Genomic DNA, 17,005 nt, shown 5'->3' on the forward strand with positions numbered 1-17,005 from the left:
TTCGATGTTCTTTCCTAATTTGCGTAAGTCTTTATTTTGAGCCTCTCTTCATCCACCCATCCATCCAACCCTAAAGTGTTTTATCTTCCCAAAGCGCCAGTGTCTTCTCATTCTACGTGCTCTCTGTGGATTTTCTCATCCTAAACCTTGAGAAACCAATATACTGTTGACATGAAATGTATATACTTATTTCCAGCTCAGACATCCCCTCTTTACTCCAAACCCATATTTTCAGATGTGGACTACGTACCTAGATGGTTCCACTGAATTTTATCAACTTGTCCAAAATTTTACTCATATTCTATGTTCTCTAGCTTGAATAATCATGCTGTATGTACCTGGTTGTTTAAGTCAGCAGCTTGGACATTTTTCTCAAGCCCTTCCTTCTCCCTACACCCATTCACCCTCAGGAGCCTCTTGAATTATTCTCATCCTGTCACCTCTGTTTGTAGTTTAAACCAGTAATTGATAAGTACATCAACTGTAATATTTCCTTTATGAAACAAATTTATATTAAATTTTTTTATTGTGGTAAGAATGTACATAACAAATCTGTCAATTCAACAGTTTTTACATGTATAATTTAGTGGCATTAATCACAGTCTTCATGTTGTGCAACCATTGTCACTATATGTACCAAATATTTTTTAACACCCCCTTTACTATTCTGAAATGATGGTAACCTACATAATCCCATTGCCAAATCAATATAATGCCCAAATAAAAAGGAGAGATAAAAGGAAAACATAGTAGATTTTATATATCAATATTTAAATGCTTAGGAACAACAATACTTACAAAACAATGAAGAATTTATTATACATTTTGTATGTCATCTGAAGATATTCAGGCACAATAAACCAAAAACAAACAAACAAACCCATTGCCATCGAGTTAATGCCGACTCATAGTGACCCTATAGGACAGAGTAGAACTGCTTCATAGGGTTTCTAAGGTGTAAGTCTTTATGAAAGCAGACTGCCACATCTTTGTCCCTTAGAGCAGTGGGTGGATTCGAACTGGTGACCTTTCAGTTAGCAGCCAAGGCTTAATCACTGTGCCACCATGGCTCCTCTTGAGGCACAATACTAGAAAATAATGAAGAACAAAGCTTGTATGTATCATCATCATCCTGAATGTAGCAGCTACAAATGCAAACTGATACAGGTGTGTTGTATCAAGACCAGTATGGGTATCAAAAGACCAAAATGGATGTCAGAAGAGACTCTGAAACTTGCTCTTGAAAGTAGAATAGCTAAGACAATTGGAAGAAACGATGAAGTGAAAGAGCTGAACAGAAGATTTCAAAGGGTGGCTCAAGGAAAATAAAGTATTATAATAATGAAATGTAGAAAGATTTGGAGTTAGAAAACCAAAAGGGAAGAACACACTCAGCATTTCTTACACTGAAAGCACTGAAGAAAAAATTCAAGCCTCAAGTAACAAGATTGAAGGATTCTGTGGGCAAAGAATTGAACGACACAGGAAGCATCAAAAAAAGAAGTGATTGATGTTCAGCCATTTCTGGAAGTAGCATATGATCAAGAACTGAGGGTATTGAAGGAAGAGGTCCAAGCTGCACTGAAGGCACTGGCGAAAAATGAGGCTTCAGGAATTGACGAAATACCGACTGAGATGCTTGAACAAATGGATGCAGTGCTGGAAGTGTTCACTCATCTATGCCAAGAAATTTGGAAGTGAGATACTTGGGCAGTCACTGGAAGAGATCTGTATTTGTGCCCATTTCAAAGAAAGGTGATCCAACAGAACGCAGAAATTATCAAACAATATCATTAATATTACATGCAAGCAAAATTTTTCTGAAGATAATTCAGAAATGGCTGTAGCCATATATCGATGAGGAACTGCTAGAAGTTCAAACCAGATTCAGAAGAAGTTGAATGAGGGATATCATTGTCGATGTCAGGTGGACCTTGGCTGAAAGCAGAGAATACCAGAGAGATGTTTACTTGTGTTTTATTGGCTACACAAAGGCATTCTACCGAGTGGATCAGAACAAGTTATAGATAACATAGTGAAGAATGGGAATTCCAGAACTCTTAATTGTGCTTATGAGGAACTTGTACATAGACCAAGAGGCAGTTTTTTGACCAGAACAAGGGAAAACTGTGTGGTTCAAAATCAGAAAAGACGTGTGCTAGGATTGTATCCTTTCACCATACTTAATCAGTCTTTATGCTGAGCAGATACTTGGAGAAGCTGGACCATATGAAGAAGAATGTCGTATCAGAATTGGAAGAAGATTCATCAACAACTTGGGATATGCAAATGACACAACCTTGCTTGCTCAAAGTAAAGACTTGAAGCACTTCCTGATGAAGATCAAAGATTACAGCTTTCAGTATGGATTATACCTCAACATAAAGAAAACAGAAATCCTTACAACTGGGCCAATAAGCAGCATCATGATAAATGGAGAAAATATTGACGTTTTCAAGGATTTCATTTTATTTGGATCCACAGTCAATACCTATGGAAGCAGCAGTCAAGACATCAAGTGACATACAGCATTGGTCAAATCTGCTGCAAAAGACCGCTCTATAAAATCTTAAAAAGCAAAGACATCACTTTGAAGACTAAGCTGTGCTTGACCCAAGCCGTGGTATTTTCAGTCACTTCATATGCATGCAAAAGCTGGTCAGTGAAAAAGGAAGACTGAAGAATTGAAGCATTTGAATTATGGTGTTGGTAGAGAATATTGAATATACCATGGACTGCCAGAAGAACAAATAAATGTCTTGGAAGAAGTACAGCCAGAATGCACCTTAGAAGTGAGGATAGTGAGACTTTGTCTCACTTACTTTGGATGCGTTATCAGGAAGGATCAGTCTCTGGAGAAGGACATCGTAGTTGGTAAAGCAGAAGAGTCAGTGAAACAGAGGAAGACCCTCAACGAGATGGGTTGACACAGTGGCGGCAACATGGGCTTAAACTTACTAATGTGAGGATGGGGCAGGAGCAAGAGCAACATTTTGTTCTGTTATACTTAGGGCCAGTATGAGTTGGAACTAACTTGATGACACCTAACAACAACATGGGTGTCAGTGATTGCTAGCGATAATGAAAAAAAAAAAAAAAAGTGACCGTAAAATTCTAAGTTACAGAAAGTTGCCTTGCCTCTAGAATGTAGACATTGCCTTTTACATCCTAAAAATTATAAAAAGATTGGAGTTTATATGTAAAATGGAATTAGGTACTTGGAGCTCAGAATTATAAATATTTCACCTGGATATATTTCTGGTGGGCATTTGAAGATTGTATAGTATGTAAGGATTGTTCTTCACATTTTCAGACCCTGCCCATTAAGTGCCAGTAGCACTTCCCTAAACATTGAGATAACCTAAAGTGACCCTACAAATTTCTAAAATAGTTTTATTAAAAATAGTTGCATTATACCCTTATCATTTTTGGCATGGACTATGCAGTGGATTCCAAACTTGGCTCTGCATCAGAATCACCTGGAAAACTTTTTAAAACATACAGATTACTGGACCCTACCACAGATACTTGTTCTGTTAGCATTCTTGGTTCAGGGCCTGGGATTTCTAAGCTGCCCAAATCATTCTTAAAGGACATTCCCAGCACTGATCTAGCGTTTGAAAATCAATCACTGGATCATTGTAATAGCCTTCTAACTCCTTTTCCTACCTCCCTTCTGACCTGTTAAAATCATTCTAAACGGTGTCAGATAAATATATGTAAAATATGCTTTCGATCATGTCCTCTTCTCCTTTAAAATTCTTTAGTAGCTTTTTATATTTACTCTTGGCAGCCCCTGAAGAGCACCCTTCTAGAATACTAGGGTTTAGAGAGTAGTGTTTGCAAACCGCAGTGTCTTCAGGATAAAGTCCAAAATTACTAAATTCGAATACGCAGCCTTTTAAGATTTAATGACCTTCGTTTCCAACCATATCTACGGCCATGAACCTCAGCCATAGAAAACTGCTTATGGTTCCTGGTATACACAATTTTTTCATGCTGTTTCCTGTGCTCAGAATATCTGCCCCTGCATGAATTCGGGAGACCCTATTCAACTTTCAGGATTTAGTTCAAGCATCATCACAGTCTGTCTTTGTTATCTAGTGCTGCTGTAACAGAAATAACACAAGTGGATAACTTTAACAAAGAGAAATTTATTCTGTCACGGTCTGGAAAACTAGAAGTCCAAATTCTGGGTGCCAGCTCCAGAGGAAGGCTTTCTGTCTCTGTCAGCTCTGGGGAAGGTTCTCGTCATCAATCTTCCCCTGGTCTGGGAGCTTTTCAGTGCAGGGACCCTGGGTCCAAAGGATACACTCCCCTCACGGTTCATTCTTGGTGGCATGAGGTCCCTCTCCTCTCTGCTCACTTCTCTATTTCATATCTCAAAAGAGATTGACTCAAGATACAACCTAATCCTGTAGATTGAGTCCTGCATCATTAACATAACTGCCTCAAATTCTGCCTCATTAACTTCATAGAGGTTAGGATTTGCAACACATGGGATAATCGCATCAAATCACAAAATGGTGGACAACCACACAATACAGGGAACTGTGGCATAGCCAAGTTGACACATATTTTAGGGGGACACAATTCAATCCATTACACAGTTCTTTACCCCAGACCCTCCAATCCCTATGCTCTCATATTGTCATTCCCATAGTTTTGCAACTTGTCTGTTTCCTTCCCTTTGTAAGGTCACCGAAGGCAGGGCTTTTGTTTTATTCTTTTTTTTAGCCCCAGATATAGAATAGGACCTGACTCAATAGTTTCTTGGTAAGCATTTGATGAATGGAGTGGTTTGTTGGAAGGATGATGGCTTCATGCTAGATGATCTCACAGTTTTTTCTAGCTCTGATATTGATGATCGTAATTTCTTCTGTTAAAAGTATATATAATATCCACATTTTAATTTTTATATACTATATATAATTTAATCTAAAGCAAGACTTGAGTGTTTTTTATCTTGATGGCTCTGCAGATAAATTATATTGACAGAACATTAAGGTAAATATTCATGTGACAGTATTTCTCATTAATTTTTCAATTTGTGAGCGAAAGTGGGAGAAAGCCAGAATTTCCTCAAGTTTCCTTTATTGGTAATGGAGAATCATTTCTTTATAAGTTTCATTATGCTGTTACTAATATTTTACTAAAGTTTTCTGACTTGTCAGAATAGTTTGCTCCTTTTTTTCTCCTGGTTTCTGTATACAGTGTATTTATGGTTATTCATTTAAGGAAGTATCAGTTGAATATTGATTATCCACAAAAAGAGAATAAGTGAATCTTTAGCGTAAAAATTAACTAGAGGTGTTGGGTGGGAGGACGGGAAGATGTTTTAAGCAGGTGATGCTAGTGTGAAGAAGGAATGAGCCAAAAATGGAAGGAGTAAAGTTGAAGGTACTTGTAATATACCAAAAAAGAAAAAGAAAACCAAACCAGTTGCCGCTGAGTTGATTCCAACTCATAGTGACCCCATGAGACAGGGTAGAACTGCCCCATGGGGTGTCCAAGGAGCAGCTGGTGGATTTGAGCTGCTGACCTTTTTGTTAGTAGCCAAATGGTTAACCATTGTACACCCAGGGCTCCATGCCTAAGGACAGAGAGCTGGTAAGTGGAGCCATTGGGATTTGAACTCAGATGGTCTGGCTCTAAGGAGAGCTGTAATCCTTACAGGACCAGACCTCTACATCTTTCTGCTGTGGAATGGGCTCGTGGGTTCGAATTGCTGACGTTTTGGTTAGCAGCTGAGCTCTTAACTACTGCACCACCAGGGCTTCTTTTTTAAGAACAAGCACTCCTAAAAGTGGAGATAATATTCCATGTTTAATGTTTCTATTTGCTTTAAAATATAGGCTTACCTTTTGTCATTTTTGATTTGACAGTAACAACATGTTTCAAAGATGGTAATAGCCTTTAAGTGTAGCATGACTGTATAGTTCAGTGGATAACACGCATTCCTTTCTATACTGGCTTACAAATTGAATTTGTCCAGTGGTTAACCACAATGCTGGGACATGGTACCATTGAAGTTTTGCCTGTGACCTGCAGCAGCTTTGCTTGAAACAAGTGATTCTTTTGGAGTATACCATGCTTTCTCCCTGGTGGTGCAAATGGTTAATTGGTCTGGCTGCTAACCTGAAGGTTGGTGGTTCGAACCTACCCAGCAGTACCACAGAAGAAAGTTCTAGTGATCTGGTTCCATAAAAGATTACAGCCAGGAAAATTCTCTAGAGCCTAGTTCTACTCTGTAACACGTGGGGTCTCCATGAGGCAAAATAGACTTGATGGCACAGATTTTGTTTTTGTATCCCTTTGGTTGTTTGTATCTGCCATTATTCACTGTCGTGTGATTTTAGTAAATGTGATTTCATATTGGCTCACCAGCATTACTTTCCGAACCTGTACCTCTGAAGTTTTTCTTAGTCTCTTCCATTGTAGTCCCCTTGACTAAATTCTTTTCTTTTTGTGAGGAATGGTGAGTAGTGGGGAGATACAGCTTCCCTGAAGTGCTAGCAAATAATAGCATGTTGTTTCTGATTGCAGAATCTTTATAGTATATATAATCTTTAAACTCTCCGGTCTAGAATTTATGGATCATCCATCCTCTACCAGCTTCTGTTACTCCTCCACCTCTAGCCCTTTGTTTTAGCAAAGACCCAACTTTTCACTGTCTTGTGGCAAACTAAGCTCATTCACAATTCCAGGCCAAGCTTTCCATTTCATTACTCCCACCTGGAATGCTTTGCCATTTCTCCTCTACTTGTTTGAACGTTAATCAAGGGCGGATTAGCTTGTCTTTACTCAACATTTCTCAGCCGCTCTCACTGATGTTGATTTTCTCAGAAATGCTATAGCATCTGCCATGTACCTGAGGATTTGGTAATATACTGTCTTGTCAGTTCCCATACTTGAGTGTTTTGGCTGTTTAATTAAACTGCAAACTTATATAGGGTGAGGATCACATCCAATAAAAAGAAATTCTTAGCAGAGTCCTCTGCACTTAGACTATCAAATCCTGTTGGTCATCTGATAAAGTTTTAATAACTTTCTTAACCTCTTAAGGTACCCAGGTAAGATATTATCATTTTCTCTTTAATCTTAAAGCCCTTATACCAAAAATTGTGAGGATGGCACAGGACCAGGCAGTGTTTCATTCTGTTGTTCATAGAGTCGGGACTGACTCGATGGCACCTAACAACAACAATAATATATAGAATTAATAATAAAATCACAAAAGAAAATTATATTCTAAATGCTTAGGGAAAATTGGCTCCTTCCACAAAGATTTTACTCATCCTTTCAGTCTTTGTGGATCCTCTTGTTCAGTCATTTTAACAGTGAATTTTTGTGCTAGGTACTGTGAGCTTTTCTACCTATGTATCATTGATATTTCTCACCTTTTCAGTCCTTAGGATATAGATATAATTGGAGATTGTTCTTTGTCACTAGTTCTCAAAGGTGGTCTCCAGATCAACCTGCATCAGAACTACCTAGAGTGCTTATTAAAGTGCAGAGTCTCAATGTGCTTTTCCCTGAACTATTTGCTGTTTTCCGTACATATTTCACTTTACTCATTTTGTTCTTTTGCCATACTGCTTTCCATTCTGTCATCAGCACCGTCGAAATCCTTCCAGTTATCTGTAGCTATCTGATTATTAGTTGTAGAGAGAGCAGTTTAGTGTAGTGGTTAGGAACTTAGACTCTGGGTACACGTACTACCTAAATGGGAATCTTGGCTCTGTCACTTTTCTAAGATCACAGAGCTAGTTACTTAAAAATATTGCTGTGTCTCAGTGTCCTTATATAAAAAGGGGGGATAACAGTTTATTTCATGTGACTGTTATCGATGGCACTGGGTTGGTTATATATATTAAATGAGTTAATACTAGTAAATTCCTTAGGTAGGGCTTGTACATAGAAAACATACAATAATTAGCTGCTGCAGTGATTTACTTTTCAGTTCTTATAAATAAAGCCTTTGTACTATAGTAACTTGTATCTTGTTAACTCTTTCTATTAGATTTTAAGTTCCTTGAAGGTGGAGACTGCCTTATTAATTTTTATAGTTTTCAATGGATTTTGCATAATATAAGGTGTCAATAAATATTCATTATATCAAATTACAATAAAATGGCAAAATTGCCAGTAATATTTTTTCCAGAGCCCATTTACTGAATATAAATTATAATATAGTTTAATTCTCTCTCTCTCTCTATTGTATTTCAGAAATTCTCATGATTGACCAGCACCATTTTACCAGCGGAATGAGTTCTCAGAAATGGGCATGGTGCCTTTAGATCCAACATGTAACAGGTGGATGCTACTCAATGCTGATTACTTCTTCAAGCCAACACCTTTTTGATTGTGTAGGTCTTTGTCTCTTCATCTTTGAATTTCAATTACTATTGTTGGCAAATAAAAGAAAAGGGTTCATGTAGTTCTTGCCCAAGCTTGAGTCACCATGAGTAGTTTAGGAAAAGAAAAAGACTCTAAAGAGAAAGATCCCAAAGTACCATCAGCTAAAGAAAGAGAAAAGGAGGCAAAAGCCTCTGGAGGTTTTGGGAAAGAGAGCAAAGAAAAAGAACCTAAGACCAAAGGGAAAGATGCCAAAGATGGAAAGAAGGACTCCAGTGCTGCCCAACCAGGGGTGGCTTTTTCTGTTGATAATACGATCAAACGGCCAAATCCAGCACCTGGGACTCGAAAAAAATCCAGCAATGCAGAGGTGATAAAAGAGCTCAACAAGTGCCGAGAAGAGAATTCAATGCGTTTGGACTTGTCCAAGAGGTCTATACACATATTACCATCATCAATCAAAGAGTTGACTCAATTAACAGAACTTTATTTATACAGTAACAAATTGCAGTCTCTCCCAGCAGAGGTGGGCTGTCTAGTAAATCTCATGACACTGGCTCTAAGTGAAAATTCACTTACCAGTTTGCCTGACTCTCTTGATAACTTGAAGAAGCTACGGATGCTTGATTTACGGCATAACAAACTGAGAGAAATTCCTTCGGTGGTGTACAGATTAGATTCTCTCACCACTCTTTACCTTCGCTTTAATCGTATAACTACTGTGGAAAAGGACATCAAAAACCTGTCAAAACTCATTATGCTTAGCATTCGAGAGAACAAAATCAAACAACTACCTGCTGAAATTGGTAAGAGACCTCGGATTACTATTATTATTTGTAATATTTGTTATGCTAAGCAATTTTGTTGAGTGCTTTTCCAGTATCAGAAATTACCTGACATTTACCTGTAAACAGCTTGTTTCTACATTTTATCTTCTTTATAGCTGAATTTAATTTTTCAGTTTTTAGCAATATTAATAATATCTGGCTTGAAATTATTTTATAGACTTAAGAAAGTGAGTTAGAAAGTAGACGTGATCAGACTTTTTCCACAAAAACCTAATCTGCCTTAACCTTGTCGAAAAAGTAAATTTGAAGCAGAAGAAAAATTGTTTGCGTAATTTTTAAGTTGTTACCTATTTTTAAAGTGTTTACGTATATAATTATACTAGATACCTTAAGGTTACATGTTCCCGTTCTCTGACTTACCATTGCCTGAAAAATAGTTCGTTTAATTTCAAATCACTTTCCACCTAACTCAGCACAAAGGGTTGGCATGTCAGAGCCATATGAAAAAGCAATGTCATAAGAGAAGAGAAATTATTTTTTTCATTTTGAAAGTAATTATGTGCTAATCAAAAACAATCCAAGGATACAGAAAGGTAGAAGAAAAGGCCTCTATGGTAAATGCAACAGTGTTCACATTTTTTATTCCAGTATTGTATATAAAGCTAACTGTATGGAAACAAAAGAAATGTTTTGAAAAGGATAGTAGTAGAAGAAAAAAACAGGGGAATATATATGTGTAAATAAGTCAGTAAAAAGAAGTAGTTGTCCTGATATTTTTAATTAATAGAAAAAAATTCAGAAATATTTGAAATATAGTAAAGAAACCTTGGACTTACCAATTTTGAGAAAATGATAGTTTTATGTGTATCCTTTTAATAAGATTTTTTTAAAAACTGACAAAGTATTGATTATGAAACTTTAAGTTTTCTTCTTGTATGAAAGACAATCTTATTCTGAATAAAACAAAGATGAACTAAATGTATTGTTGCTTTCAGCATTGGCCTTATGCTGGGTAGTAAAAGAAATGGTGTTTTTAGGCTCTGCAGCTTTGCAGGGATATAATATTTGTGTTTTTTTTAAGCTTTGGAAAAGATGCAATTTAAATAAAATTTTTTCTTTTTTTTAAGGTATGGTGTTATACTACATTTAATCCTGACAAGACACTTAAAAATCTTAATTTCACTCAGTGTATTTAAAAAAATCTGTGCTAGATTTTGTTAAGTAATATATTGTGCATACAAAATATGACTCACTCATATTAAAGTATTCCCAGGTGTTTCCTGGTAGAAATGTTCCATTCCATATTTTTAGGTAGTAATGGGGTTGTTGCATGGCTTTTTTTTTTTTAATGGCTTTTGATACAGTATCAGATTTGGTCCGAAATTGACCTACACCTAGTAGAGTTACAGGCTGTTTGAGGAAGAAATACTGAATTTCTATATGGAAATACAAAACGTTATTTCTTGGTTTTGTTGTTGTTTTGTGTATGTGTGAATCTCAGTTCTAAAAGTTTGCTTTAATTCACGAAAGACTCTCTTTATAGGGACTTTTTCCCCATAGAGATGTTACCAAATTGCCTGGGAATTAGGAACATGCATATCTTTTTAAAATATTGTGGTAAAAATGTATACGACAAAACATTTGCCATTTCAACGTTTTTTACATGTGTAATTCAGTGACATTATGTTCATTATGTTGTGCAACCATCGCCACTATCAATTAAGGATAAGAAAAATAAAAGTTTTTATTTTACCTTCATTTATTTCCTTTCTAATGCTCTTTCTTTCTTTATGTAGATCCAAGTTTCTGACCTGTATAATCTTCTTTGTCTCTGAAGAACTTCTTTTAATGTATCTTGCAGTCAGATCTGTTTGATATGTATGTATTTCCTCAATTTTTGTTTGTGAGAAAGTCATTATTTCTTCTTCACTTTTGAAGGATAATTTTGCTGTACACAGTACTCTAGGTTGGTGGTTTTTTCTTTCAACATCTTAAACATTTTACTATACTCTATTCTTGCTTGCAAGGAACCTTGGTGGCACAGCGGTTAAAGTGCTCAGCTGCTAATCAAAAGGTTGGTGAGCTGTGCCATGGGAGAAAGATGTGGCAGTGTGTTTCCATAAAGATTACAGCCTTGAAAACCCTGTGGGCCAGTTCTGCTCTCTTCTATAGGGATGTTATGAGTCAGCATCAACTCAACAGCAGGGGGTTATTCTTGCTTACATGGTTTCTAAAGAGAAGTCCGATGTGATTTTTATCCTTGTTCCTCTGTAGGCAAATTGTGTTTATCCCTCTGGCATCTTTCAACATTTTCTTTTTGTCTTTGATATTCTGAAGTTTGAATATAATATGCCTAGGTATAGATTTTTTTTTTTTTTTTGTATTGATCTTGCTTGGTGTTCTTTGAGCTTCTTGAATCTGTGATTTCGTATTTGTCATTAATTTTGGAAATTTCTCAGCCATGATTTCAGTTTTTTTTTTTGTTGTTGTTCCTTTTTGCCTTCTCTTTCTGGTATTTCCAGTGTATGTGTTTTATATCTTTTGTAATTGTCTCACAGCTGTGGGATATTCTGTTCTACTTTTTCATTTTTCTCCATCATTTATTCCCATTTTTCACTTGGGAGGTTTCTATTGGCATATCTTCAAGCTCACTGTTTTTTTTTTTCAACCATGCCCAGTCTGCTAATGAGCCCATTCAAGTTATTTCTCATTTCTGTTAGTTTTTTTTTTTTTTTTTTTTTAATTTCTAGCACTTCCTTTTGATTCTTTTAAAGAGTTTCTGTCTCTCTGCTTATAGTACCCATTTGTTTTTGTATGTTGTCCATTTTTTTCACTAGGGCTCTTAGCATATTAATCATAATTATTTTAGGTATTAGTCTTGATAATTTTAAAATCTGTGCCATATCCGACTGCTTCTAATACTTGCTTTGTCTCTTCAGACTGTTTCTTGCCTTTTAGCATCCCTTTGGAAACCATGCAAACAAGAATAGAGTGGAGTATAATATTTAAAATGTTGAAAGAACCTCTCCCTCTCCCTCCACGCACGTAGAATACTGGATCTAAGGAGAGTTGTTAATTTTCAGTTTGTTCAGTGTTTTCCGTATGAGGACAGGCATGATGACTTCCAAGCCCTTGCCATGTTGAAACTGAAAGTCGGCTATCGTGTTTTATAGATATTTTTTACCAAGTTGAGTTAATTCCCCTATATTCCTAATTTGGTGGTAGTTTTTACAGAAATGGGTTTTGGATTTTATGAAATGCTTTTTCTACATCAAATTATATAATTATGTGATTTTACTTTTTTAGCATGTTAACAGAGAACATTGATTAATTTTCAAATGTTGAACCAACCTTGAATATTCTGGAATAAATCTCACTTGGTCAGAGTGTATAATTCTTTTTAAATTTTTATACATTGTTGGATTCAATCTTCTGGTATTTCATTGAGGATTTTTGTGTCTTATATTCATAAGAGGTATTAATCTTGATTTTGTCGATTATGTCGCCTTGGTGTGGTTTAACATGTTCCTCAGTCCTCTCTATTACTGTAAATTGGTAGTTGAATCTACAGGTTTGATTAGAATCAGGTTTGATTTTAGCAAAACCACTTCATAGGTGGTGTGTGTTCTTTCATGTGGAGGCACAGAATGTGTGGCTAACTTGTATGTGTGTACATATATGTGAGTGTATGACATTGCAACCATCATTCACATACTTTGTGGTTACCCAGTGGTACAAATTGAATAGAAATGGCAGATTAAATGCTTGATTCTTTCCCTTTAATTAATGGTTTTGAAAAATAAATTAATTAGTTGCATAGCATCCTTTAGTGGTAACAATTATATATATATAATTATTATGTCATTATGAGCTCATAGATTCAAATATATTTGATCATTTCAGTACATTGTAATCATTGTCCTTATCGATGCTTAAATTATTCCATCTTTGGCTAGTGGGAGTTCCTCCAAGTTGTTTCTTGAGTCTTTTCAACCACCTATCTGTCAGCTTGTCGTACTGTGGTGTCTTATGTGATGCTGGAAGCTATGCTGTTGCTATTTTAAGTACCAGCAGGGTCACCCATGGTGGGCAGGTTTCAGTGGAACTTTTAGACTCAGACCAGAAAGAAAGACCTGGTGATTTATTTCTAAAAATCAGCCAATGAAAACCTTATGGATCACAAGAGAACATTGTCTGACTTGCTTGCTGTGGACATGTCATCAGGAGGGATCAATTGCTAGAGGGGGGTCATCATGTCTGATGAAGTAGAGGGCCAGTGAGGTCGTGGGAGACCCTTGGTAAGATGGATTGGTACGTTATCCACAATGATGGACTTGAACATGCTGGCAACTGTGAGGATAAAACAGGACTGGGCAACATTTCTTTCTGCTGTAGGTTCCCATGAGTCAGAGTCACCTCAGTTGCACCTAACAACGATTAAAAAAAAAAAATTTTTTTTTTTTTAGTAACTTTTAATAGCAAGGAAGCTAGCTGGTATGACAGGATATCCAAGGTTTATCTTTTACGTTTTCTTACCAAGACCAGGAATTATTCATTTCTTCAAGGAAGCCTTCTTTTTGTGGGAAATGGTATTTCAAGACCACCATTTGGCCACTAGTGGTACTTCCGGCTACTGGATTAGTGGTTGTTTCTAAGATGTTTTAGTGGCTAGAGCTAGGAAATATGCTTTTATTTCATTTTTGTTTGTTTTTAAAGGTAAAGTGTATTAAGAACTTATATTGATACTTCCAATTTGGTTTCAGGAGTAAAGGTAAAGTTTTTTACTTCTGTCTTATGACTGTATCTTCTCTCTTCCACACAAGATTCTGGTTCTCAAAAGCACTTGCAGTGATAGAATTATAATAACCAAATGAAGACCAAACCCGTTCCCATCGAGTTGATTTTGACTCATAGCAACTCTGTAGGACAGAGTAGGACTGCCACATAGGGTTTCCAAAGCTGTAATCTCTATGGAAGCAGACTGTCCGTTGGGCAGCTGGTGGGTTCAAACTGCTGACCATTTAGTTAACAGCGGAGTGCTTAACCACTGCATCACCAGGGCTCCTTAGAATTATAATATCACATAATTAGTTGTTTGTTAAATGCACAGGTTCATTTGTTTAATTTTATTTTTTGGGTTTGCTCTTTTTAAATTTAGATTTTGTTATACTTATGAAAACAGTACTTTGTTCCAAATTGAAATCAACAAATCAGGGTATATATAGAGAAGTCTAGCTTCTATCCCTGTCTGTCCTCTATCCTACGTCTTCATTCCCTCCCTGTATGGATAATGATTAAAATCTTAAATTGCATATCATTTCATTGTTTTTTAATTTAACATACACCTTTCTTTTTGAGATAAATCGTACCATGCTCTACACAGTTTTCTACTGTGCATTTTATTCCTCTACAGTTTTTTTTTGTTGTTGTTAAAATACACACAGCAGAACACACCAGTTCAACAGTTTCTACATGTACAATTTAGTGACATTGATTACCTTCTTTGAGTGGTGCAGCTGTTCTTACTCCTCTGAGTTGTTCCTCCCTCATTAACAAACTCAGTGCCCCCTAAGGCTTCTGTCTAATCTTTCGAGTGTCAGTTGTCACTTTGATCCCATATAGATAGTTGTCAAAAGAGCATAATGCTCAAGGTAGACCTTTTTTTTTTTTTTTTTTTTTACTGATTAAGCTAAACTGGTGTTTGGTTTTAAGATGACTTCAGGGGATATTTTTAGTTTAAGGTTTAAAGATTATCTCAGGGCAGTAGTTTCAGGGGTTTATCTACCCTCTACGGCTCTAGAAAGTCTAGAGTCCATGAGAATTTGATTCTGCATTTTTCCCCTTTTGATCAGGATTCTTCTATGGGATACTGTGCACGCTTTTTACACCTTAATTTTTTACTTAACAGTATATTCCGGAGATCACTTTATATAATAGTATATAGAGATAATTCTTCAATCATTGGTGATATATGTAAACGTAGTATGGATACACCATAGTTGATTCAACCAGTTCCCTATTGAAGGATATTTGGGTTGTGTTTAGTCTTCTGCTATTATGAATAACAAATGTCTGTCTGTATTTTTGCCATTGCATCTTTGGGATAGATTCTTAAAAGTGGAATTGTGGGTCAAAGGATAAATACACACGTAGTTTTGCTATACCAAAAATAAACCAACCAAACCCAGTGCCGTCGAGTCGATTCTAACGCATAGCGACCTTATAGGACAGGGTAGAACTGCCCCATAGAGTTTCCAAGGAGTGCCTGGCAGATTCGAACTGTCAATCCTTTGGTTAGCAGCCGTAGCACTTAACCACTATGCCACCAGGGTTTTGCTATATATTGCCAAATTACCCTTCATAGTGGTTGTATCATTTTGATTCTCATTAGCAGTACATTCTCAAACATTTTCCATCTTATAAATGAGATTTGCCAGTAATTTTTCTTTATCATACAGTCCATGTCAGGTTTGGGGAGTGAACTCTCTATTGTTTGCAAGACTTTGTAGGGAATTATTTTAGGGTTGATAGATTAGCAAAAAAAAAAAAAAACACTCCGATGTATTTTAAATATCCGATAAACAACAAATACTCATTTTAGGATGAGTATGTCCCAAATATTGCATGGGATATACTTGTATTAAAAGTTATTTAATACTAGTATGAAATTAAAATGTAACTTGATATCCTGTATTTTATATGGCAACCCTGTCTGAAGTACTTTTAGAACTCTGTAGGAGAATATTTATGTAAAGCTGTTTTTTAGGCCTACTTTCCATTATGAGAAAATATTTAAAAGTACTAAATTCAGTTTATTTATATGGGGCTGATCGGGTTCTCTCATTTTTCTTGTGTTTATTTTTACAAGTTGACTTTTTCTCAAAACTTATGCTTTTATTTAGATTTTCAAATAATAATATCCTATTGTCAGATTAATATCGGCAGCATTTTTATTTCTGATAGCTTGTGCCTTCTCTTTCCCTGTCTTCAGATTTGATTAATATTACCAGAGTTTTGCCTCTTTATTAGTCTTCCCAAGCACAAACTCTTACCCTTTATTTTCCCTATTGTATATTTGCATTCAGTTTCTTTAATTTCTGCTCTTTTCTTTGTAATTTCTATTCTTAAACCTTCTTTAGATTTATTCTATTTTTCTTTTTCTACTTTGTTAAATTGAATGCATAGATCACTAATTTTGAAGTTTCTTTTCAAATGTACAGGCAGTCCCTGGGTTATGAACATCCAATTTATGGACAATTTGTACTTAAGAATGGACTGCCCTAAAGCCTATTACAGTATTATGGCATAGTGTGTGGTCGATTTTTGGCAAATAAATCTTCCATGTGTGCTTCAAAAGAATGTGTATTCTGTAATTATTTGCTTCAATATTCTGTATTTGGTTAGTCTTGTTAATTGAGTTGCTCAGGGCTTTTTAAATTCTCTATTTTTCTTTAAATATTTCGAATCTTAATTATTAAGTTCATGTAAATTTCAGGTTATCACATCTTGGTGAATTGAAACCTTTGTCATTATAAAGTATCTTCTCTTTTTTTGTCTGATTAGTATTGTTACACTGGCTTTTTGTTTGTTTAATATTTACACATTATAGATCTCTTACGGTCCTCTTTGAACTTCTATTTTTATGCTTTAGATGTTTCTCTTATAAACAGCAGATAACCAAACCAAACCAAACCAGTTGGTATTGGTTTAATTCCGATTCATAGCAAGTGACCTTATAGGACAGGGTAGAACTGCCTCATGGGGTTTCCAAGGAGTGGCTGGTGAAGCCAAACTGCCAGCCTTTTGGTTAACAGTCGAGCTCTTAACCACTGTGCCACCTGGGCCCCAAATAGCATATA

General features: G+C 36.0%; 1 protein-coding gene across 1 annotated transcript in view; it reads left to right on the forward strand.

The window, feature by feature from the left end:
* Nucleotides 1-17,005, forward strand: part of SHOC2 (SHOC2 leucine rich repeat scaffold protein) — a 108,360-nt gene that overhangs the window by 34,719 nt on the left and 56,636 nt on the right. Inside the window, exon 2 of the mRNA XM_049854638.1 lies at nucleotides 8,230-9,164. Within this exon, the coding sequence (XP_049710595.1) occupies nucleotides 8,465-9,164 (700 nt within the window). The 5' untranslated portion in view covers nucleotides 8,230-8,464. The remainder of the gene's footprint in view (nucleotides 1-8,229; nucleotides 9,165-17,005) is intronic.

Source organism: Elephas maximus, chromosome 16 (assembly GCF_024166365.1).
Source record: "Elephas maximus indicus isolate mEleMax1 chromosome 16, mEleMax1 primary haplotype, whole genome shotgun sequence".
Taxonomy (NCBI): domain Eukaryota; kingdom Metazoa; phylum Chordata; class Mammalia; order Proboscidea; family Elephantidae; genus Elephas; species Elephas maximus.